Source organism: Vombatus ursinus, unplaced genomic scaffold (assembly GCF_900497805.2).
Source record: "Vombatus ursinus unplaced genomic scaffold, bare-nosed wombat genome assembly UNPS02015411.1, whole genome shotgun sequence".
NCBI lineage: Eukaryota > Metazoa > Chordata > Mammalia > Diprotodontia > Vombatidae > Vombatus > Vombatus ursinus.
This window is the reverse complement of record NW_020955189.1, coordinates 1,800,239-1,825,337: the sequence shown is the minus strand read 5'-3', so window position 1 is coordinate 1,825,337 and position 25,099 is coordinate 1,800,239. Positions and strand designations below refer to the sequence as shown.

The 25,099-nt window shown below is 47.8% G+C and overlaps 1 protein-coding gene across 1 annotated transcript in view; it reads right to left on the bottom strand.

The window, feature by feature from the left end:
- Positions 1-25,099, bottom strand: part of MAPK1 (mitogen-activated protein kinase 1) — a 78,672-nt gene that overhangs the window by 21,875 nt on the left and 31,698 nt on the right. Inside the window, exon 2 of the mRNA XM_027847468.1 lies at positions 715-897. Coding sequence (XP_027703269.1) covers positions 715-897 — 183 coding nt within the window. The remainder of the gene's footprint in view (positions 1-714; positions 898-25,099) is intronic.

Here is a 25,099-nt window from a genome sequence, read left to right as displayed (position 1 = left end):
CTGACGGAAATGAAGGATTTGAAGAGGGAGGGCATTCCTGGCCTTGGGGAACAACCTGGGCAAGGGCATGGAGACTAGAAGGGAGACAGAGCTGTACAAGAGAATGGTCTAGAGTTCAGGCTATGCAGGGAGTAAGGCTGGACAGGGAGGCTGGGGCCTGCTTGTGAAGGGCTGTGAATGACAAAGGAGGCCGTATTTGATCCTAGAGGTAAGAGGGAGCCAGGGAGGTCTGGGGAGGGGAGTGACAGGGAGAGCCCTCAGTTTTAGGCAGCCCTGGGAAGGCCGACTGAAGTGGGAGAGGAACTGAGGCAAGAGCCCAAGAAGGAGGTTACTGCACCAGCCCAGGCCAGAGTGATGTTCCAGGTGCAGGGTGGCTTCTAGCTCTGAGCACCGGGGGAATTCAGAGGGATGTGGGAAGAGTTACATGAACTGATGCAGAATGAAACAGGACCATGAAAGAACAACGCACAGCTCAGCACTGTCAACAGAAAGACTGATAAACTAAACTAAAAACCTGAGAAGTCAGAAGCGAGCACCGCTGGGAGTCGGGAGGGCCGGACCTCCTCCTGACTCCTCACTGACCACCGGACTTTGGACACGTTGAGTCCCTCTCCAGGCCTGTGGCTGCCCCCGCCCCGCTGCCCGCATGAGCTGTAAACCCTCCTTGTAAAGCAGATCCCCCTCCCTGTCTCTGAGTCTCCCGACAAAGGATACACATCTTTCATCTGCTCGATGGCCGGGGCCCGGATGATGTCATTGATGCCAATGATGTTCTCATGGCGGAAGCGCAGTAAGATCTTGATCTCACGCAGCGTCCGCTGACAGTAGGTCTGGTGCTCAAAGGGGCTTATTTTCTTGATGGCCACTCGGACCTTGTTGACGTTGTCGTACGCAGAACTGTAAGAGACAGAGAAGGGACGTGAGGAATGGCTCACAGAGACACCTCCCAGCTCAGACACGGCGCTAAGATCATGGCCCCGCCAAGGATACCAAGGTCATGTCTGGTGCGACATGGCAGACTCTGGGCACTTCTCCTCCCCAAGGCCATCGTCCACTCCCGGGCAAACTGACGGCACAGAGGCTGAGCCTCTCAGAGCTAGCAGACCCCTTAGCAGGCATCCGGCCCCACGGCTACCTGTGAGGCACTGGCCTCAGGAATGCCTCCCACAAGGCTGCCCAGACCTATCTGTTAGAAATGGAAGTTCCTCAGGGCCAGGGACTGCTTTGCTTTGATCTGGAGCCTCAGGACCTAGTGCCAAGTGCTTATTGATCCATTCTCAATGGATCTCAAATGGCTGACTGGGAATCTCTAAAGGACCAAACAGAATGGTACCAGCTCCCTCGGGGCAGTCTCTGAATATTGTCAAGTCAAGATCAATGGTTGGCGTCTCCTCAGACATGATACCACATTCACCTAGGACCCTTCTTTCGTCCACTCCCTTACACAATTTTAAAAGAAAAATGTGTATCTATATATGCCACCCCCACCACTTAGTCTTGATTTGAAATACAAATTTAAAAACCCCACGGAATGTTAGAACTGAAGGGGGTTCTTACAGATGACCGTTCTAATTTACTTTTTGAGGACACAAAACTGAAGACTAGAGTGGTAATGTCAGTCAGTCAATAAGTATTTATTAAATGCCTACTGTGTACCAGGCGCAAAGCACGTCAAGACAGTCCTTGCCCTTGAGATCTAACAGGGGAAACGATATGCAAACAAGCTACAGACGGGCCTAATGGGGGATGACCGACAGAGAAAAAGGCCTTCGCATCCAGAGAGAACAAGAAAGGCTTCCTACACAAGGTGAGATTTGAGCTGGGACTTGGAGGACTCCAGGAAAGCCAGGTGGTGGAGATGAGGACCAAGAGCACTGCATGCCAGGCGCAGCCAAAAGACGGCGAAAATGCCCACAGAAGAGAGATGGAGCAGGGTCACTGGATCCAAGGACCTGGGGGAGGGTGAAGGGGAGGGCAGGGTGAGTGTGGAGGGGGCAGATTACAGAGGGCTTTTTCTGACCCTGGAGGCAGTGAAGGAAGCCGCTCAGGCTTACTGAAGAGGGAGGTGAAGTGGTCAGATTGGTGCTTGAGGGTGATTGATCTGCAGGATGACCGGAGGATGGCCAGGAGCAAACGCCGCCAGGGAACAAGTGGCAGCGTGAGGACTAGCGGGCAGGCGGCCTGACTCCCGACTCTCCACCACCCTGGCTGGCCGAACGGCTAGCCGTCTGGAGCGAGAGCAGCCTTCTCCAGGTGGAAGGTGGTTGGTCTCTGCCAGAAGGAGAGAATTAAGTCAACCTGGAGGAAAGGAGACTGCACGGCTCTTCTTTTTCTCCTACATATGTTCTCCCATATGACCCCATTACAGCCATTCCTTAAGCATTACGCCTGGACAGGGGAGCAGCTACCAGAGAAGATGGTGCCAAGTGGCCAAAATGAACTCCAGACAGAGAGCACCAATATTTCTCCCGCTGAAAAAGATCGTCAAGGACACGTGCCAAAAAACAACCTATCATCTGTGCCACCTCCCACCTTCTAGTCTGTGCCACCTCCCACCTTCTAGTCTGTGGCCACAACTCTCATGTACTGCCCAAACCACAAGCGGCCAAAATCAACCTGGAAACCAACACCCCGCCCCTCCTCCCCAAGGTACCACTGCCGTGTCAGAACTCGAGAGTTCAGTGATTACATGTGGACGTATGACAACAGTAGAGAATGTGTGAAAAGGAAGGGCCCTGAGGAATCATTCCTTTTTAGATTTCCGGCCCAAAGAGGTCCCAAGATCTGCTGTGTTCACCTGACCAACAAGAGGTAAACCAGGCTGAGACTTTCAGATCTCTACCCAACCCAGAAAGTGATAAAAATCCAGAACGAGTCCAAAGGCACGCATCACTTATGCTCTCGGTAAACTGTGTCTCTTTGAGGTTCATGAAAGAAGACTGAGTTCTGCATGCATCTGACTGTGTCACTTCAATTCAAGCGTGTATTCAGCGTCTAAGGTTGCTCACTTGGATACGGGGAAGATAACATACCCTCCCACTCTTCTAAGAGCTGATGGTCTGGGGGAGGAGCGAAGACCTGGCTATACACAGACCTAGTTAGGTGAACGAATATATCCAAACAATGACATGCTATGAAAAGTTCCAAGATGGAAGATCATTTCCAGCAGTGTCATGGAGGGGCCAGGCCTTGAGAACAGGCAGAGCAGGAGACAGGCCAGTGAAGTATCCAGTGTGGCTGGCACCAAGTCCTTGGAAAGCAGTGTGGGAAAGCAGAGGCAAAAGCCAGGTGCCACCAGACCGTGGAAGGGTTTGAAGAGCAGGAGCAGGAGTGTGCACTACATTCCACAGGCAATGGGGAGCTTGTGAAGGTTTTAGGGTGAGAGGCTCACACGATCACAGCCGTGCTTTGGAAAGCGTCCTATTTCCAAGTACAGGTCGAAGATCTGGAGTGAAGCACCAAACTCAACTCCTAACAAAGGATGGCACCCTTCTCCCAACTCAACATTAGCTACTCTCACAGAATCACTGAAAAATACAATAGTCTATCCCCTTCATTTCACAGGAGGGAGCTGAGGCTTAGAGAGATGACTGAGATTAGACAGCTAGTCCTGTTGGGAATATTTATACAGGCATATCTTTTTTTCCCTTTAGTAACCCAGTTATGGTATAGTCCAAAAGCAATATCCTTGGACAAAGGTGAAAATAATCCTGAAACTCTTACTGCACAGACTCACTTCACTTTCCAAAAAGATTATTCCAATTCATAGCTCCCCTGGCAGAAGAAATCTGCCTGCTTCCCAGTCTGCCCCAAATGCATTTTGTTGTTTTTTATTTTAATGGTTTATGGTATTACCTCATGGATATTTTACTTTCTATTTCTGGCTGAGTTCCAACCACTTTTCAGATGCTATTTTTTTTCTTTAATAAAAAAAAAAAAACCAAATTTAGAGTTTGTGAAATATAACACTGCATTTAAGATTCACATCAAATACCCCTGATGCAGGGTTAGAAAAAAGAGGTTCTGATAGAAAATACGTAACCTCAAAACTGAGGTTCTGAGAAATGAAGTCATTCGCCCATGGTCACACAGCCAGCAAATGTTAGAGGAAGGATTCTCGTCGAGATCTTCCTGACTTGACTCTCTGTACAGTGCTCTACCCACCACACCATGGGGCCTATCAGAGGCTGGATCTTATTCTCACAAATTCATGGCAGATTAATTTTGTGATCCTTGTGACAGCACCCCAATCCACATTAGGGCCACAGGAAGTCTACAGAAAAGTTCGAAGGCTTTTTGCTCTTAGGCCATAGGAGAAAGGGATAAAAGAGAAGGAAGCAAAGAGCCCTCCTTCCTAGAAAGCAGATTCACAGAATCTCTGACTAAAGGACCAAGCTCTTCTGCAATGGAGCGAACAAGTGAAAACCTTTAACTCATAAGCACTTACGAAGTGCCCAGTGCATGCCCAGTGCAGTGATTTCGGGACAGCTTCTACATCTGCCTCTTGGAAGCATCTCACTGCCCCCACTTCCAATCCCTTGGGCCAAGTAAAGCTTGCCCAACTCTTCTTCCAGAGGCCAGCCCTCCAGATTGCTGGCACATTTTCTTTTCGCCCCAAGTCATCTCTTTTCCAGGCTAAACAACTCTGCTGAGTGCATCCAACCCATCCGTGCATGGCCCCAAGTACAGGGTTTTTTGCTTATCTCCTTAAATCTCACCTAACTGGATCCGACCCCCTGTCCTAAGCTGTCCAAATCTTTCTGAATCTTGACTGCCACCTTCCACATTGGCTCGGTCTCATCTGCAAATCTGATCTGCATCCAGGAGAAGAATTTTTTGCCTTGACAACCACACTGGAAAAGTGAACAATTCTGAAAGCCTTACGAAGTCTGATCAACCACGTCTCCAGAGGACTGATGACAAAGAACGGTACTCGTTTCCTGACAGAGAAGGGATGAACTCAAGATGCACAAGGGGAAATCATGTGACATCAGTCTGGAAAGATCAATTAAAGGAATTGGTATTTATGTAGAGGCAATAGGGAGCCTGGAGCTCCTCCAGCAGATGGCCCCACGTTTGCGGATTAGCAATCTGCCAACTATGTGGACAATGAATTGAGGAAGGGAGAGGTCAGAAACACAAGACCCATTAGGAAGCTGCTAGGATACTGTGGCTAAGCCCTGTGGGACACCCATAGGTAGCAGATGTGGCCACGGCAAAGATCCAGCAAAAGAGACCTAGAGGAAGCTGTCAGAGAGGTCAAAGGAGAACCAGGAGAGGGTTATTACCCCATGGACAGAGAAAGAAGAGGGCATGAAGGGGAAGAAGGTGATCAACAGGGTCAAAGGCTGAAGAGAGCAGAGAGGTCAAGAAGAATGAGGACGGATTAAAAAAAAGGCCATTGATTTGGCCACTAAATAAACATTGGAAACTTAGGAGAGGACGGTGTCAGTTGAAGGATGAGATCAGAAGCCAGAGAATTAAGAAGAGAAAAAGGAAGCAGAGACAGCCCTCCCTAGGTTTGCCACAAAAAGGACAGATATAGGATAACAGTTAATGGAGATGCATGGCTGCATGGATAAAATGAGGGGGGGTTGCCAATGTCGGAGATAGGGGCATGTTTATAGACAGCAGAGAAGTGGCTAGTAGACTGGGAAAAGGTAAGTAAGAGAATGGGGATGACAGAAGGGGCAATCTGTTGGAGAAGGCGTCTGGACTAAGTTGGCTTCTTGCCCTGGAGACACCTCTGCACTTTATCTGGGAGAAGGTTCAGGAGGAAAGAAGTTTTCTTTGTGATGACGCTGGTTATGAGAAGACTTGGTCCCCTGTGACTGGTTAGGGATCCGAGAATCATCACAGTTGGATGCTAAAGTGATATGGTCTAATTTTTCAGTCTTCAAATTCATTCATTCTTGAGGCAGCAACACCGGAGACTTGACAAGAAAATCACCTGGAGGTAAAGTGCAGGGGTGGGAAGGGAAGTCAGAGCACAAAAAGGGTGACTCAGCCATGAAAGGGTCTACAAGATGATCAGAAGAGCAGCAGTGAGAGAGGCTGGGCTCAGTCCTGGGACAAAAGGAGGCTCGTTCTGGCTGGGAGCAGCAATCTGGCTGCTTTCCCTCTGCAGGCGTCGCCCAGCACACAACACACCTGAGATCTGCTGCAGAAGAATGGGGCGCCAAGCAGCCGGGGAGCCGCTGGGAGAGCAGAAGGCAGCACGGCGTCTTCATGCTTCAGCTGGAGAGGAAGCGCTACTTCCCCACCACCACTGCAACCCGCTACCAGAGTCGCCTTTCTTCAGACCAGCTCTTTTGAACTGTTCCTATTGCATACTGCCTCCTCTCTCCAATTCCTTCAACGGCGGCAATCCGCTCATCTCCATCTGCACAAATCAGCCAGCCCAGACCCTCCCGTGGGCCGGTCCCTTCTCCAAGAGCCCTGGTCACACATCAATCGGCGGCCTGCCGCGTCAAACCAGGGAGAGGACTAAACAAACACAAACCAGGCCTGGCTATACATATAAGGGCATGGTGGAAGTGAGATCTGCAGTGATGGAAAGAGCGGCCCTGCCAAAGACACCTGGAATCTTCTGAGGTATTCAAGTTATGATAAAGTTTCTGTCCTTAGGTATTGGGTCAGCTAGCTGGTGCAGTAGATCGAGCGTTGGGTCTGGAGTCAGGAACACTCATCTTCTCAGACACTGACCAGCTGGGTGACCCTGGGCAAGTCACTTCACCCTGTCTGCCTCAGTTTCCTCATCTGCAGAGAGAGCTGGAGAAGGAAATGGCAAACCACTCCAGTACCTTTGCCAAGAAAACCCCAAATGGAGTCATGAAGAGTCAGATAAGACTGCAAATCAACCAAACAACCACAACATTTATGTATTATATCTGCAGAATCTAAGAGTTAGGGCTGGAAGGGAATCTCACTAGATTATACATTCCTTAGGGACTAAGGCTGTATCTTCTTACATTGGGCAAGAGTACTAGATTTGGAGTCAAGAGCCCTGGGTTTGAATCCTGCCTCTGACAGCCACACCATGGACAGGTGATTTAAGCCTCCTATACATCTCAGTCTCTTCTTCTGTCAAATGGGGAGACTGCTGGTACCAGATGCTTCCCAAGCATGCTACATGGTATTTCGTTTTATTCTTCATACTACTTAAATTGCTGTCATCATTGTGAATACTGTTCCAGGCCCCTTATTTGAAAGAAGAGGAAACAGGTTCAGGAGGAAAGGCTTTGGTCCAGAGCACACAGGTGGGAGGCAAGCGTCACATTGCGGGATTGTGCCTTCAAATGCAGCGCTTCTGCCAAGAGAAAACAAAACCGTCCAACCCACATAGCAACAGGCAGCCTTTCTCCCAGCAGCACACTCTGTCTTCTGCAGGCAGATTTAAGGGAAGGCCTGTCTAAAATGTGTCAGGAAGGCCTGGGTCTGCTGGGATAAAGGAATGAGCAATAGTCAGAGACACTAGAGAGCCGGCAACACCCTCAGGTATGGAGCAGCAGCCGGGCACCTGTGGAGTCTCCTCTGGAAGCATATGAAAGTGGACTGACGTTATGTGGAGTGTTCACACAGAAGGGCCTGCATCTGTCCAGACACCCAGGAGGGGAGCCCTGGGGCCACCCTTGAACACTCATTAATGCTCACCTCCCACAGCCAAGCTGGGGCCAAGGCCCTTCTGCAGCATCTCTCCAATACTCCCCTTCCTCTCTTCCGACACTGTCCCCACCCTGGTGCAGACCCTCAGCACCTCCCACCTGAACTACTGCAGTAGCTGCTGGCTGGCTGGTATCCCCACCTCAAATCCATCCTCCACAGACATGGCAGATCAGGTCTGTGTCCGTGTTCCTCTTCACCCAATAAGTTCCAGGGGCTCCCTGGGATCACCTGGGATCATTCTTCTGCTTGGCTTCCAAAGCTCTTGCCAGCCTAATCGCTTCCTGGCTTTCCAGTGTCCTCACACCTCACCCTGAGCCTCTATGGTCTGGTCACACTTTAACTGCCTCCAAGCTTTTGTGAGCTGGCCTCCACGCTGGGAATGCTCTCTCTACCCACCTTTCAGAAGCCCCTACTTCCTTAAAGACTCTGTATAAACTAGGGGGCAGCTAGAGGGCAGAGTGGATAGAGTACCAGCCCCAGAGTCAGGAGGACCTGAGTTCAAATCTGGCCATAGACACTTACTAGCTTACTAGCTGTGTGACCCTGGGCAAGTCACTTAACCCCAATTGCCTAAAAAAACAAACAAAAACAAAAACAAAAAAAACCAGGAGGCCACGCCCAGGTCCCTCTGGACTGGGGCCTTCCCCATCCAAAGTCAGCTGCCAACTCCTCTGCATGACTCGGCCATCCAGATCTGTGCACATGAGGCCTCCCCCATTAGAACGTAAGCTCCTTGAGGGCACAGGGGTTTCTGCTTTTTCTTTGCATCCCCATAATTTAGCAGAGCGTCTGGCTTCCTATGACTAACAACTTAACAGATACCCACTGAAAAAGACATGATTGCTGTTTGGTAGACTGATATGGAAAAGAGAACTGATTTATTCTGCTTGGTCCACACAGAGGCAGATTTCAGCCCGACTGAAGGATAAACTTTCTAACAACCGGCTGGCTGTCCCAAACCGGAAGAGGCTGCCTGGGAAGGTAGTTTACTAAGTCCGCTGCAAGCCCTGCACAACGCGAGCTGGCTTCCTGCATATATGTGGAGAGAAGGTGCTCCAGCTCAGGGAGGGATTCCAAGAGGGGAGCTCAGAAGTCCACCGAAACCTGAAATTCCTGATTGACTTTGAGTCAATACAAAAGGAAGAATTAGGACCAATGAGCAAAAGTTCCAGGAGATCTGATTCTGAAGGCTGTAAATTCCCCCTCATCATAAGGAGCATTTACAGAGAGATCTAGGGTTTGCAAAGTGCTTTACTTAACGTTATTTCACTTGATTCCTGTTACAACCTTGTGAGGCAGGTGCTTTATACCCAATTTACACATGAGGAAAGCTAAGGCTGAGAAAGGTTTCAGTCACTTGCCCACAGTCCCAGAGCTGGTACCCGAGGCTGGATTTTAGCTCTGGCTTCCTGCCTCCAGCACTATCCACTGTGCTCCCTGGCTGCCCCTTATGATGGTCAGTTAAGCAAGCAGGCCAGTTACACTCCAGGCAGGACCCAAGATGAGAGGGGAGGGTTCTCTCTGTGTGAGGAATGGAATGGGTGTTGGCCCACTGAGTAGGAAAGGGAGAGTGATGTAGAAAGAGGCTACACAGCCTGGTGGGCCCCAGGGAAATGTGAAAAGTTTCCAATCTGAGCCACATCGTGTCCTAGAGGTAACAGACAAAAACCTCACTGGAGTTTACTGAGCAGAGATGGGACATGGGGCAGCAGCTGTGTGGGCAGACTTGGGGCAGAGAGGCCAAGTCTGACTCCACAGGAGAGTGGAGAGAAAGTCAGGAAAGTCAGGAAACTGAGGCATGAAGACTGCCTCAAAGACTCACCAGCTCTGGGGCCATGGTCATCTCAACCTCAGTTTTCCTACCTATAAAATGGGAATAATAACACTGCCACTGTCTTACAGGGTTCTTGTGAGGAATTTACTAAAAAACACGAATTACTATGTAAAGTGCTTTGGAAGAAATAAAATCCAAGATGAATGCCAGCTATTATTCATCACTCAAGTTCCAATACAATCTAAGATCATCATAAACCCCCAACAGTCTTCAGAATTACTCAAAATGAAAGACCAAACATCATGACGACAGGAGGGTGTGACTGAAACCGTTCAATGCCCCAGTTCTTCTGTAATCACAAGTAGCATTACCAACAAAAAAAATCCCAAGGCAAGCAGAAAAGAGATCATTTATTCCCAAACACATCAAATTCTTTTGACAAGAAACTGCTATCAGAGCAGCTATTGTTGGAGTGACAGAACAAAGAGCTCCGATTGAGGGAGGCCTAATAAGCCAACGCGCTGTCTCGGCACACCCCGTCCCACACCAGCAGCCGTAGCGTCCGCGGCCACCTCCACACCACGGCCTGTGGAGCGTTATTCACATGCTCCTGATGAATGGACGCTAACCTGGAAGCGTAAACTGCATCGCCACAGCGTCCTCAGAAGAAACGACTCTTCACCAAGGCACTAAGCAGGCCCAGTTGGACAGCACCTAGCAACAAGAGGGTGGCCGTTCTTTCGGCCTCTGTCTGTAAGGAACTAGCTATGGTCATCAAATAATTTCTCAGAACCTTGCCTTTTTTATCTAAAATTTTTATCAGCTATAACTGACATAATATTCTCTCCTGTTTTTTAAAAAGTCTTGGCTATATTGGAGATTTTGGGGGAGAATTTTAAAATTTTCCTGATTTTTAAAAAAGTGCCCTTCCTGCCATTTTCTTTTCCTCTTTCTCCCGTTAGAACATAAGCCTCTCAAGGGCAGGGCATGGACTGTCTTTTTCAGGCTATTATTTGTATCTTCAGTGCTTGCTTAGCACAGTTCCTAGTATACAGCAAGTGCTTAATAAATGCCTGTTGGTTTGCTGTAACTGATATATTTTTCCCCCTAGAGTGTCTGTCCTCTGAACAGGAGAGGAGACACAAATCGGTCCTTCCGTTTCCTTCTTTGATCCTGCCCTACGCCATACCTGGAGCCCAGATCCATGTCCCCACACCTCATGTGGGGCCGGGCTCACTCAGGTTTCAGACCCACAGGGTCCACTGTGTCACCTCTATCTTTTCCAACTCGAATGCTCACTCCTGATAGAAAGAACAAAATCCTTTCAACAAAATGAAGCCCTGGAAAACCGCGTCTTCTGACGATCCAAGTCTATATGCTAGCACAAAAGGTGACCTTCTCTTGTGACCCTTTTTAGGGGGCAAGACTGAACCCTGCCCTCCACACACTTGCCCTATAACAAAGTTGCAACTATCTAAGACACAAGCAGGCCCAGTCTGCCTGAAGCTTTGCAGTATACTACTGGCCAAGCTGGACTGCTGAAGCATCTGTTATGTCCAGGCAGTGTGCTGGGGGCTGGGGATGAGGACGGGGGAGGACACAGACACAGGCCACTGTGCGACGGGGAAAAGACACAGCGACACCAGTAGCCTCCACTTGTACACAGGGGCTGGCTTTAGGCTCTGGCAAGGCTCTCGCCCTCCGACCCTGGGAGGTAAGGAGTATAGCTAGGATACAAAGAAGAGTGGAATAAATCTGAGATGGGAGAGATCACTATTGCCTGCTGAGAAGAGGGATACACAGGGAAGTCAGGGAAGGAAGAGATGTCAACAGGTGAAAATATGGTGAGAAATCCATTCTAGACGTGGGGGTTGCAGTAAGTCAAGGCAAAATGGAAGGAAAGGGAAAGACAAAAATGTCCATTAAAATGGAAAGAGGTACAAGAGCAAGGAGACTGCATGGGAACTGGGAAGGGAATTTCCAGGTGAGGGAACACCCTTCACCCATACAGTTCGATGCCCTCTCTGTATCTTACAGTCCTAGAAACCATCTCTGCAACTTGGGGTCCCAAAGAGCTGGCTCAAGCAAGGATCTGCCCAAGTCACAGCCATTCTGAGTCAGAGGGAAATTCTGGCTTTGAGGTCAGCTCTCCATCCAGTCAATAAGCATTTATTAAACACCTACTAGGTGCCAGACACTCATGATAAGGGCTGCTGATACCAAGAAAGGTGTAAGACAGTTCTTGCCCTCAAGAAGCTCACAGTCTAATGGGAGACAACATGCAAACAACAATGTACAAACCAGCTGTAGAAAGCATAAACTGGAAAGAACCAAGAGGGAACCCACTAGTGTTACACTGTTGTGTTATGTTATATCGTGTTCTATTAGGTGAGATTTGAGTTGGGACTGGAAGCCACGGCAGCCTGGAGGCAGAGATGAGGAGGGAGAGCATTCCAGGTATGGGGCACAGCCAATGCAAATGTTTGGAGTTGGGAGACAGCATTTTATGCAAAGAATAGTCAGGAGGCCTGTGTCCCTGGATCAGAGAGTCCGTGAAGGGGAGTAAGGTGTCAGAAGACCAGAAGGGCAGGAAGAGGCCAGGTTCTAAAGTTCTCCTATGACTCATCTTACCTGAACGAGGGACCCCCACATGCAAGGCTCAGTCATGGTTCCCTGAAGTCAAGTGGTGTGTTCCCTACAATGTCCTCTGACTTCTAAGGACTGGCCCTTCAGCCATTTCCCAGCATCCTCCTCTGACCTCAGACAAATCGAGCCCTCACTCACCCTCCCTCAGCTGGAAGCCCACGGACCGACTCTGGTCAGGACGCCTCGCTGCTTTCTCAACAGTTTTGTCTCTCACCCTGAAACTGACCCTCGACGCACACTGAGCACTTTTCCTCTTGGACTTACTAGTCTATCTGTTGGCTGTCTGAAAATCAGATGTAATTCTATTCTTGCCAGTGTGTGAACATTACTAAACGTAGGATTTATATACCTGTTAAATGAGTCATGTGACTAAGCCCCTGGGCTATCTGGGCTACCCAAACACAATGTTCGAATTCAGATCTAGAATTGTTCAGCCCTGGGGTAGCAGAAATCCACTATCAAAATCAACAGGGCCGCTAGGTGGCGCCGTAGTGCACAGGGCCTGGAGTCAGCAAGACTCAATTTAGTGAGTTCAAACCTGGCATCAAGACACCAGCAGTGTGGCCCTGGGCAAGTCACTTAACCCTGTTTCCCTTAGTTTCCTCATGCGTAAAATGAGCTGGAGAAGGAAGTGGCAAATCACTCTACTATCTTTGTCAAGAAAACCTCAAATGGGGTCACAAAGAGTCAGACACGAATGGAACAACTAAACAATAGAAACTAACATCAACGAATCAATTAAAGAAGCACCTACTAAGTGACAGGCACTGTGGTACATGCTAGGGCCAAAGACAAAACCAAAACAATCACTGCCCAGGAGAATCAACTACACACACACGCGCGCGCGCGCGCGCACACACACACACACACGCGCGCGCACACACACACACACACACACACACACACACATATATCATGATCTCTGCTCTAGAGAGCAGTGCTTCTTAAACTCTTTCCTTCGCAACCCCTTCAGACCTATGGAGTCATGAGCCACAGTTTAAGAAGCGCTGTGAGGGGGCCGCTAGGTGGTGCAGAGGATGGAGCTCTGGCCTTGGAGTCAGGAGGACCTGAGTTCAAATCAGCCTCAGACACTTGACACTTATTAGCTGTGTGACCCTGGGCAAGTCACTTAATCCTGATTGCCTCACAAAAAAAATAAATAAATAAAAGAAGCACTGTGAAGTTTTAGCAGAACTTCATGGACAAAATCTGGACCGAAAAAAAAAGATTCAGTGAATATAAAGAGGAGGAGGTAGAGACAATGAGAGGAGAACAGTGTTTCGAGAAATCTAGAGGTAAAAGAGAAACGGGCCAGCAGCTTAAAGGGGCGGGCAGGTTTTAGAAAAAGTTAATTTTGAACAAAGAATTGAGACCATCTGTAGATAAAGAGACTAGAGTCAGTAGAGGGGAAGAGACTGGAAATTGGAGGGTTAGCTGGGAAGGCAAATAAATCGACTGACATAACTATAGCTAAGGGAAGGTGGGAGGGATGGGGTTAAGAGCACAAGCGAGGGATTAACCGTGGAAAGGAAGGGCAACATCTTTTACTTGGAGCTGGGAAGCGAAGTAGAGAAGATACATCAAGGCAGGTCCACCTAAAGGGGAGATGATGCTAGAAGCCCTCAGTCCTCTCAGGAAAAAAGTCAATAAGCAAGGCCATCAGAGTAAATTATGGGAAAGATCTGATACGCAAGACCTAGAAATAAACACAACCAGCAGGCAGATGGTGCACGGAGTCAAGGCACACACAGCATGGCCCAGAGACTGGGTCTCTAAGTGATCTGGGTATGGGCTATGCCCCCCAGTAGAAAACAACAGGGAGCCATCAGGCAAGGACCAAAGCTGCTCGTGTGTCTGTCCCCAGCATGGGTCACGACAGTGCCCCTTCTCTAGCAGACGTTCACTAAATGTTGGTAGAAGAGAACCATTTTCAAAAGAAGAAAGCAAACTACTAACCACCAAAATCACTAATAAGGGAACTCCAAGTTAAAGCAACTCTAAGCTTGAGATCAGCTCACACTGATGAATAAAGGTGGGAAGCACAATGCTGGCAAGGCTGTGGGAAGTCAGGAATGCTCATTCATTGCTAGTGAGGCTCTGAATTGGTCCAAATATTCTGGAAAACACTTTGGAATCACGCAAGAAAAGTTCCAACCCACTGAATTTAGAGCCCAAAGAAGTAAATGACAAGATCCATACATACAAAAATATTCACAGCCCCATAAATGTATGAACAATAAACAAAGAGGTGTTCAATGACCAGGGAACAGCTAAACAAGTGATGCACAGATAATTATGTATTATTGCCTTTGATAATTTGCCTGCCTGCCTCAGTTTACCCATCTGTAAAATGAGCTGGAGAAGGAAATGGCAAACCACTCCATTATCTTTGCCAAGAAAACCCCAAATGGGGTCACGAAGAGTCAGGCACGACTGAAATGACTGAACAACAATAATTATTGCCTTTTTAGAAAGTAGGGTTGGGAATGTAAGACAATGTGAGCTAGTAGGACCCAAGAATTTCCTGACCTCTTCCAACAATGACATCACTGCTCAAAAACAAACTTAGAGCTTGCCTTCTAAAATCATCTTCAGGAAGCAAAAAGTCACAGCCAAGTCAGATGACTCCAGCACTATACTTTCCCAGACCACCTGGTATCACACTCCCATTAGATTCTGAGTTGCCTGAGGGCGGGCACTACATTGCTCCTTATCTGTCCATCGCTGGCCCCAAATGGTGCTTCTGCAGCTGGAGAACCAGATGGGACCTTGGAAATCACCCAGTAGGTGCTTAACTGTTGAGTGAGACAGGGGATCAAGATGGCTCATACCATTTTGGTTCAAAAAGAAAATGAGCTGTGAAGACAACAAAAGGAGTCTGATTTCCTTGTGCGGATTGTGAATTGGGGTCTGAGGGCAATTCCCAAAGGGGAGCTCCAAACATATGGTAAGCAATGGCAGCGTCACTGCATGGAGCAAACAACCTGCCAAGGTAACTTCTGGGAAGGACAACGTGACTTGCCTGAGTTTTTACCACTGTTATTACTTAGTCACACTCACAGCAGAGGGTCAGTAAAAACCTGTTGTTAAAAGTTGGTCTAAATAAAAAGGATGCCATCTTGAAATATACAAGTGCCATATACTGTATACATTTCTAAACTATTAAAATGCTACCTATCAACTGTGAATGGGTTATTTTGAGAGGAAGCCATTAAGCTGCTGTTCTTGAAGCTCTCCATTTTTGTGAACTTTAATTATCTGAATAGAAAACGGTACAGTACAGTACTTTACAGATAAAAATTAACTTGTCTTAGACATTCAGCCAGTTTGACTGATCCAAATTAATGTTCCAAAAATAAGTATGAAGATAATTCTACTGAACTGATTTAAAAGAAAATGTATTCCTTGCAATTTGGTTTTCAAATAAAAGAAACCCAAAACTCCTTAGAGAACTGTTAGACTCATTTAATTGGGTTCCAAATCATAGATACTGGAATTTTAGAAGTCACTATAAAATCTAAACCCCTCGTTTCATAGCTGAGGAAAACAAAATGGGGGGGGGAAAGCTGGCCTAGCTGTGTTATGCTAAGAATAGAGGGTAAAGATTGGACCTAGGGTGTCACCAGCAGAGGGATGAGGAAGCTCCTTCTACCAGGGCAAGTCTATACCTTCTCAGCAACCTACAGCAGAGGTGTCAAACACAGCACATGGCCCACAGGGACACTCAGTGCAGTCTGAACCATATTAAAATGGAAGTGAGAAATATTTAACAAAGTAAATAAAAACTCAATACAACAGAAATAATACTACATATGGTTTTCTCGGTCACCTTGTGGCCCATAGAAGCTCTTACATACATACTCCTTCCTATTCGAGTTTGAAGCCACTGACTTAGAACACTGAGGTTAAATAATTTGTCCAAGATCTGCCACAGGCAGGTCTTTTTTTGGGGGTGGGGGGGGAGGAGGCAAAAAGGGTTAAATGACTTGCCCACGGTCACACAGCTAGTAAGTGTCTGAGGGTGAATTTGAAGTCAGGTCCTCATGACTCCCTAGGGCCACTGCTCTATACCTGGCTGCCCCTGCAGACAGCTCCTAGAGTAAATGTCTCGGTGCTCCAAGGCCAGCACTTCCACTCACTACACCACACTTCCTGTCCCTATAAAACTTTAACTATTGTTAGTGATTATAATTACTTACTAATATTTGTTACTGCATTTTTAAACTTTTCCAAGAACCACTTGCCTAAATTGTTACGCGTTGCATTTCTAACATGTATGTCAATATGGTAACCTAAGGGGAAAACTTGGAATTTATGCTAAACCGGATAGTTATGTGGCTTATCTAACTACAAGCTTAAAATCTGACTCAAGTGCAGCTCCCTGAAAGAACGTTAAACCAAAGAGCTAGATTCTCACCCTAATGCTTCCCTCATCTGCGCAAAAAGAGGGCCCAGACTTGGCGCCTCTCAGGACCTTTCCAAGATGGAAGATTCAAAGGGCTGATGATTCTAAGTTGGGGGCTTTCCAGATATGATACTGGCCCCAAATCAAACTCTTTGATTTTGACAGTCAAAGGCATATAAGCTCACATCTGTGTACTTACGGTACAGTAAGAGGACATCTGAAGGGTCTACATGAGGCCTTTCTTGACCCCACCCCCAATCTTAATGCCTCCCCTCAAAAATCACTTTGTGTCCTCACAATCCCACAGGTTCACGAGCCAGGAGCCCTCCTGGACTCCTCACTCTCTCTCACTCTCCCACGTCCAAGCTATTGCCAAAGCCAGTGGATCTCACCTTTGCAACATCTCTTAAATACATCCCTCCTTCTCTTCTCTGACACTGCCACCCTCTTGACGTAGACCCTCATCACCTCACGCCTGGACTACTGCAATCATTTGCTGGGGGGAGGGGGGCTGTCTGACTGCCTCAAGTCTCTCCCCACATCTAATCTACTTAGCCACCAAAGTGATTTTCCTAAAGAACAGGTCAGATTGATCATGTCTCTCCTCACTCAATAAACTCCAATCTGGCTCCTTTTTGCCTCCAGGAGCAAATACAAAATGCTCTGGCTGGCCTTCAAAGGCCTTCCTAACCTGCCCTCTCCCCTACCTTTGCTGTCTTCTTATACCTTATTCCCCCTCACATGTACTTTGACCCAGTAATACCGGCCTCCTGGTTGTTCCAGGAATAAGACCTACAACTTTTGGCCCCGGGCATTTTTTCTGGCCGTTCCCCATGCCTCAAATGCTCTCCCCTCCTCTGCTCGGACTACTGACCTCCCTGGCTTCCATTAAGTCCTAACTAAAATCTCACCTCCTATAGGAAGCCTTCCCCAGGCCTCTTCTAGTGCTTTCTCTTTGTTATTTCCTATTTAGCCTGCAGAGAGTTTGTTTTATGTATCTGTTTACTTGTTATCTCCCCCAGAAGATGGTAAGCTCCTTGAAGGCAAGGACAGGTCTTCTGCCTCATTCTGTACCCCCGGGTTTAGCACAGCACCTGGCACATAGTAGGTGCTTAATAAATGTTTATCTACTGATTATATGGTGTTGTCCAGTTGTGTCCAATTCTTTGGGACCCCATTTGGAAAGATTTTCTTGGCAAAGATACTAGAGTGCTTTGCCATTTCCTTCTCCAGCTCATTTTACAGATGAGGAAACAGAGGAAGACAGGGTGAAGTGACTTGCCCAAGGTCACACAACCAGCTAGTAAGTATCTGAGGCTGCATTTGAACTCAGGTCCTCCTGACTCCAGGCCTGTAGCACTATCCATTGAGGTTCAATCAGTAAGTACTTAAGCACCCACTCTGAACCCAGCACTGTTCTGGTCAGGTAGGTGCTGGTGATACAAACAGAAAGAAGGAAACCAATGCCTAACCACATGGAGTCTATTTTGTACATATTTTCTCCCCTATAGAATGTCAGCTCCTGGAGGGCAGGGATTGCTTCCTTCTTTGTCTTGTAGCCCCAATGCGTAGCATCATCATCATGTCTGAGGGCACGGAGGCACAGCCCACGAGACTGATTCCAGCTCTAAAGACTTTACAGACACATCCTTATCCAACGAGATGGCTGTAAAACCTTACTTAGCACAGTGCATGGCACGCAGTAGAAGCTAACACACAGATGCTTCTTCCTTTCCTTGGTCGGTCCCCTTCAGGCCTCCCGACCACCCAAGAGGCAGAGAGTATGCTGCTGCTGTCCCATTGTACAGATGAGGAATTAGGGCACACAAGGTCACACGGGTGGCAGTGGGGGATAGCCCTGGAAGGTATGCAGGGTGCTATACATACATCTATCTATCTGTATAGGTCTCTATTATTTGTTCCTCAAAACCACCCTGTGAGTTAGCTAAGCCTATTATCACCCCCATTTTACAGATGAGAAGAAACCAGAGCCAAGAGCGGCTGAGGAGGGCCGTTGCTCAGGGAGGGTCACGGAGCAACAGAACAGGTATGAGGCAGGCTTCAAACTCTGCTGCTAGAGACAGGAGTCCCAAGAGATCAGCACTAGAGGAGCTCTCAGCAACACCAGCATGTCCAATACCCAGGCAGGATACCTCCTCTAGGACAGACCCAGTGGGCTCATGCAATTTTCACATGAAGAGGGGAGAGGAGAGTGCATTCCCTCCTTCTCTCCCTGTATAAAACCATTTTCAGGGCCAGTGAGGTGGCGCAGTGGACAGAGCACGAGCCCTGCAGTCAGGAGGACGACCTGAGTTCAAATCCAGCCTCAGACACACGATACTAGCTGTGTGACCCTGGTCGCTTAACCCTAATTGCCTCATGCAAAAAACAAAACAGAACAAAACAAAAACCAAACACAAACCCTCTTCTAACCGTGGTTTCAGCCCTTGATCCATCTCTCCCAAGAAAGCTGGTTGAGTCTGTGCCCAATCTGTGTTTTTCTGAGGCTCTGCCCGTCTGCGTTTTGAGTCACTCTCTTCGGGGTTTGTATCTTGAGCATCCCAGTGAAGCACAATGGCTCATTCTGGGCTGGCTCTGACCTGTTCTTTCGTCCTTCTAGCACGCTTCCTGACTTTGGACTTGAACTTCAGGCTGGGCCTGATGCTGCTTTCTTGAGGAATTGAGTACTGGGTTACTCCCGGATGTCAGGGGCAGCTCAGGCTGGGGACCTGCAGGCAATGTCTGCTTGCTACCCTCCTTGGGCTGAGCTCGGCGTGTTACTGACCTGGGCGTGGGTCTGCACAAGAACAGCCTGTGCTAAACATTAGCCCATCCGCCAGCTGGAACGCTCTGCTGCCGCAGAAAGGCAGGCTCCTCTTTGATCTGGGATCCTCCCGGGGAAGCTAACTCCACTTGGGGAGGGCTCTAATTGGTACGAAGTAGTATTAACAGTCATATGTACTAGCGGTATTAGTAACAGTAATAACAGTAATTATGTTACCTAGCTCCTCAAAAAAAGAGGGCCAGTGACATTTTAAAAAAATGCACAGATGAGAACAAAAGTTAAAAAAAAACACAAGTAAAAAACCCCAAACCAGCACACTGTGCATAATAGAGTCATGGTTTTATTATAACCCTCTTCTGTTCTACTTTGTATACAAAAATGTTCTTTTTGGGGAGTTCATTAAGCTCAGAATTTACATTTTTAAAAATCACACTGTGTCAGATATTGGGATTAATCTTACACATGAGAGCCATCACAAATGAAACAGGTTGTCTGAGGAGGTAGTGAGCTTCCGATCACCGAAGACTGCCAAGCAGAAACTGAATGACCACCTGCCAGAGCTGGCCGACAAAGAATTCCTGCTTTGGACCTCGGCACCCAGCACCCTCTAACCACAGGTCAGGGTGACTCGGTCTTACAACATTCCACAGTGAATGACCAAATCTAAAGCACAACAACCAAAACTGAGGGGAATGGAGGGCTGGGGGTCAAAGGGCCTGCCTTTCACGGCATCCCTAAAATGCTGCTTCTGACAAACATACCAGCAATGCAATTTCTAAATGAAGCTCTAGGCCAGCCTCTACTGGGCTCCTTGGAAAAAAACATTTTTGTTCCTCTGAAGCTGAAAACAGAAAAGAATGAGTCAGGCTTCCTTCTCTGCTGAGGGAGAAACAGCTGCCACGCGCTTTGCTGAAACTGCTCGCGCCAGGCAGGGGCCCAGGCGGCCTTGTGAGTCTCACAGAATAGCTCCTGGCTGGACTGCGTGGCTCGGCCTTCCAGACCGTCCCACTTTGGCCACTCTCCAAAGCAGCCTAGTGGTAATGTACCCAACCCGCTAGGTGGATGGGGCTTTCCCTAGGAGAAGGTTCACAAGATGTAAGAGTCAGAGCAACCCAAAGAGCTGTCCAAGTTACGGGTCGATGATCTCATCAGGCCGAGAAAACCGGGGATCTTGGGCTGGCTGGGCCTGTTTATTCTGACAGATTTCTCCCTCGGTTGCAGCAATCTCTCCATCTCCTCTCCCTAGTCTCCCTGGCAACCCTCCTCCTGTAGTCATTGCTTCCTCTTCTGAGGCACAGGAAGACCAGGGGGTTGGAAGTCAGAGAACCTGGCTCTGCGCCTGCCTGGTGCTGGCCTCAGGGAAGTCACCAGTTCTCTGAACCTCAGGTTCCGCATTTGCAAAAGCAGTATCCTAACTGTACCACCCACCCAGAGCAGGGTTAGGAGGATCAAAGGAGCCAAGACAAGATGGAAACAGCTGGGAAATTTTTAGACCTGAAGTCAAAGCCCATCTCAGACACACTTACTAGCTGCATGACCCTGGGCAGGTCACTTAACCTCTACCTGCTTCAATTTTCCCATCTGTAAAAGGGGGATAACAACGGGTCCTACAACCCAGGGTTGTCACGAGGACCAAAGGAGATCTTATTTGTAAAGAGCTCAGCACAGTGCCTGGCACACAACAGTAGCTACAGAAATGCTACCTAGCTATCATCATCAGCTCTCAGCCTCCTCCCCAAGCCCCACCCCAAGTTTTCTCATCTGTAAAATGGCTGCACTTGTGGTCCTTCCCTCACAGAGCTGGTTGTGTATGACATCATATATTCTGAGGGCTCTAAAATAAGTTAACAGGGTAGATAGAGGCCAGCTATGATTATTATTATTAAAACTAATTCTTCGAGCACTGGCCCTGACGTCAGGAGGACCTGAGTTCAAACCCGGCCTCAGATCAAACACTTGACACTTACTAGCTGTGTGACCCTGGGCAAGTCACTTAACCTCAATTGCCTTAAAAAAAAAAACTAATTCTACTGCATCTCTTCATGCTTCTCGATTTCATCTCTTCTCTTCGTCAGTGGTCCTCTGACTCTAAGGCCTGGTAACAATGCATTTGTAGGTTCTCTCTTCTGGATGGCACCAGGCTTCCAACTGCCCCCAAACAACGACACTGAGCGTGCGTCAATGTCACGAGCTGCTGCCACCACATTGACTCTACCGAAGGGCACCACCTGCTTCTTGGTGCGTGGACTTGAAGTGATGGCTGCCATCGGTAACACTAAAGAAAATGGGGGAGGGGAAGGCACCTGCATCCTTGAACAACTCCATTCAACTCAGACGACCAGGATGCTGCAAGCCCACAGTGAAGTCCAGGCCAAAACCACAGGGTCCAGTTCAATAAACATTTACGAAGCACCTACTGTATGCAAAGCATTAGACTAAGTACTGGCAAAAACAAAATGAAAAACACCTCCTGCACTCAAAGAGGTTCCTGCACTTATATTCTCCTGGGGGGAGATGGACAATATGTAAATTCTAGGCAAGTAGGGACTGTGTCACTCACTGAATTTGTATCCCCAATGCCTGACACATAGTAGGTCTTAACAAACACCTGTTGATTGAGGGGCTTGTGAGTAAATAATAATAATTTGGGGCACACACACACAAGGCACCAGAGTGGAGTCTGGAAGACGCTACAGATTTGGAGAATCAGGAGAGGCAGAGAGCATCCAAGGACATCCAAAAGAGGGGCAGGGAAATAAAGTCCAGAGTACAGGCAACAGTCAAGAGGCCAGTCTGACCAGGATGTAGTTTGGGTGAAGGGGAGTAATGGGAAATAAATAACTTGAAGCCAGCCCATGAGGGGCTCTAAATGCCAGGCTGAGGGGTCTAGAATTCTCTCCAAAGTGACAGGAGCTGACTGAAGGCCCTTGATCAGGGAGGCCCTGTGGTCAAAGCTGGGCTTTGCTTGGCAGAGGAGCTCCAGAGAGAAGAGCTAGGAGATCCAATCAGGAGGCAGACACCATCAGACACAACAGTCCAGGCCAGAGGGGACAGGGGCCTGACCTAGAGAATGGTTGGAATTAAAATGGTCTCACAACCCCTATATAATCAATGCTTCCCTCCTTTTCCCCACAAGGAGCCTTCTGCTCATTGCTGTCCAGTCATTTCAGTTTTGTCCAACTCTGTGTGATCCCATCTGGGGTTTTCTTGGCAAAGATGCTGGATCAGTTGGCCATTTCCTTCTCCAGCTCATTTTACAGATGAGGAAACTGAGACCAACAGGGTAAAATGACTTGCCCAGGGTCACACATCTAATAACCGTCTAAGGCCAGATTTGAACTCAGGGAGACAAGTCTTCCTGACTCCTGGCCCCCTGCTCTGCCAAAGAGGGGAGAATATATACAAAGAAGTGGGGTTTTCTGTTGTCTGCTCATTAGCAAAAATCTAGAACACACAGAAACACTTTCAGGGTTGGGAGGGTTGGTGGGAAGGTGGGTAGAGAGGTGCATTTTTGAAAACAGTTGGCAGTAGCACCACATGTGATTTCCAGAAAAAAAAAATTCATGCTAAGAAGTTAACTCCATAGGCTGCCAAAAGATCTCCCTACGCAACTCTTCTATCACTGACTGGCAAAGAGGATGAAGGGACAAGGCAAACACAGACCGAAAGGCCTTGACCAAGGTACAAAACAGACTGCCTTCCATCCAAAGGGGAAGCGGTCAGCATCTGAAGCACCACACCTGAGGTCTGAAGAGCTTCGGTCCTAAACCTGCCTTTGACACTCTGGGACCATGGGAAAATCACTTCCCAACCCTGATCCTCAGTTACCTCATCTGTAAAAATGGGATAATACCTACAACACTTACCTCATAATGAGATAATCTATGTAAAGGCTTCTGCCAACCCCAAAGGGCTATGTAAATTAGTTATTATAAAGGAAAGGCCTCCTAAATTTTAAAAGAAGCCACAACTGAAAACGACTACATAATAAAAAGCCTTTTACGTGATCTCATCTGATCCTCCAATGAATATCCCTGGGCAAGGACCTGCCTCTGCCTCTAAAGCCAGGACCCTAAGCCCCCATTTATCAAACACACCAGAGGTGTGGCCAGCCTCGGCCAAGGTCACACACTCAGTAATAAAAAGGGGGTTACGACTCAAGGCCCCTAAGACCTGGAGAGGGCTGAATTCTCCCCATTTTTCCATGTGCTTCTGAAGCATGTCGTGCCTGAGTTACATAAGACCTGTAACTACCCTGAAACAATGGCACATCTTGGAGTTTGTTTTGTGAAGGGAAAAAATGGTCCAATTTGCTATTTCCTCCCTCCACCCACCTAAATACATTTCTAAATTTACTCATTTACATTTAATTTGCATATTTACATTTTAATGTGTTTCATGTCACTGCAAATAACACATCCAAAATCTGGATAAGTGCAAGCCTTTTGTCCTTTTTTAATAAAAGAGAGAAGGGGGGGGAGGGAAGGAGGGAGAGGAGGGTAGAGCAGAAGTGGGGGGAGGAGGAGAGAGGGGGAGGGGGAGAGAGAGAGAGAGAGAGAGAGAGAGAGAGAAGACAGTCTATTCAGTGACACTCTTGCTACTCTGGTAGCAATAGTATGAAGTTGAATATCAATAATTAAGAATGAGCCCTGAGGCCAAGATGGTGGAGCGGAGGGAGCATTCGAGACAAACTCTCCCAACATTCCCCTCCAAACAACTTTTAAATAACACGCCAAATGGAATTTCGGAGTGGCAGAACAACAAAAAACGGGGGTGAGACAAACCAGGTCAACTTAGGCAGTTGCAAGGAGAAGTCTGTGACAGTGGAGTGGAAGCTGGCCTGGAGTACCCAAGGTGGCAACATCAGCTGTGGACCTTAGAGGCGGCAGCAGCAGCAGTACCAGGAACTCTAGCTTCCCAGAGATGAAAAGGGAATGGGACACCTAGTTAGAAAAAGATTACAGCAGACACTGATGCAGGCACTGGGCACAGGGCTGGGCCCCACCTGGCAACTCCACTGCCCATGACCCAGTTGTGAGTCTCGGTTCCAGGGGAGAAAAGGAGTTGTGGTTAAGCAGGAGGAGGGTCCCTTCTTGGGTAAGAACCAGAGCACAGCCCAGGAGAGCAGTGACCACATCTGTCCCCAGATCATACTACCTTGGAAGCATTGAAAATTTACAGACCCCCAGAACTAGCTGTAAAAACAGCAGGGCACAAAAGCCTGAAGCTTGAGACAGTACCCCCCCCTTCCCACATGAGCAGACTCAATACACAGTTCAAAGTCAAGAAACAGATTGGAAAACGAGCAAGCAACAAAAAAGGAATCTGACCACAAAAAGCTACTTTGGTGACAGGGAAGACCAAGACACAAACTCAAAAGAAAACAACATGAAAATAGCTATACACAAAGCTTCAAAGAAAAAATGCAGATTGGACACAAGCCCAACAAGTATTCCTGGAAGAGCCAAAGAAAGGGGAAAAAATGATTTTAAAAATCAAATAAGAGTGGTAGAGGAAAAAATTGGGGAAAGAAATCAGAGCAATGCAAGAAAAGAGAATTAACAGCTTGGTAAAGGCATAAAATAATAGTGAAGAAAATAACACCTTAAAAAAATAAAATTGGTCAAATGGTAAAAGAGGTACAAAATTTCACTTGATGGAAATAATTCCTTAAAAATTAAATCTGGGAGTCAGGAGGACCTGAGTTCAAATCTGACCTCAAACACTTGACACAGACACTACCTGTGTGACCCTGGGCAAGTCACTTAACCTTGATTCACACACACACACACACACACACACACACACACACACACACACACAC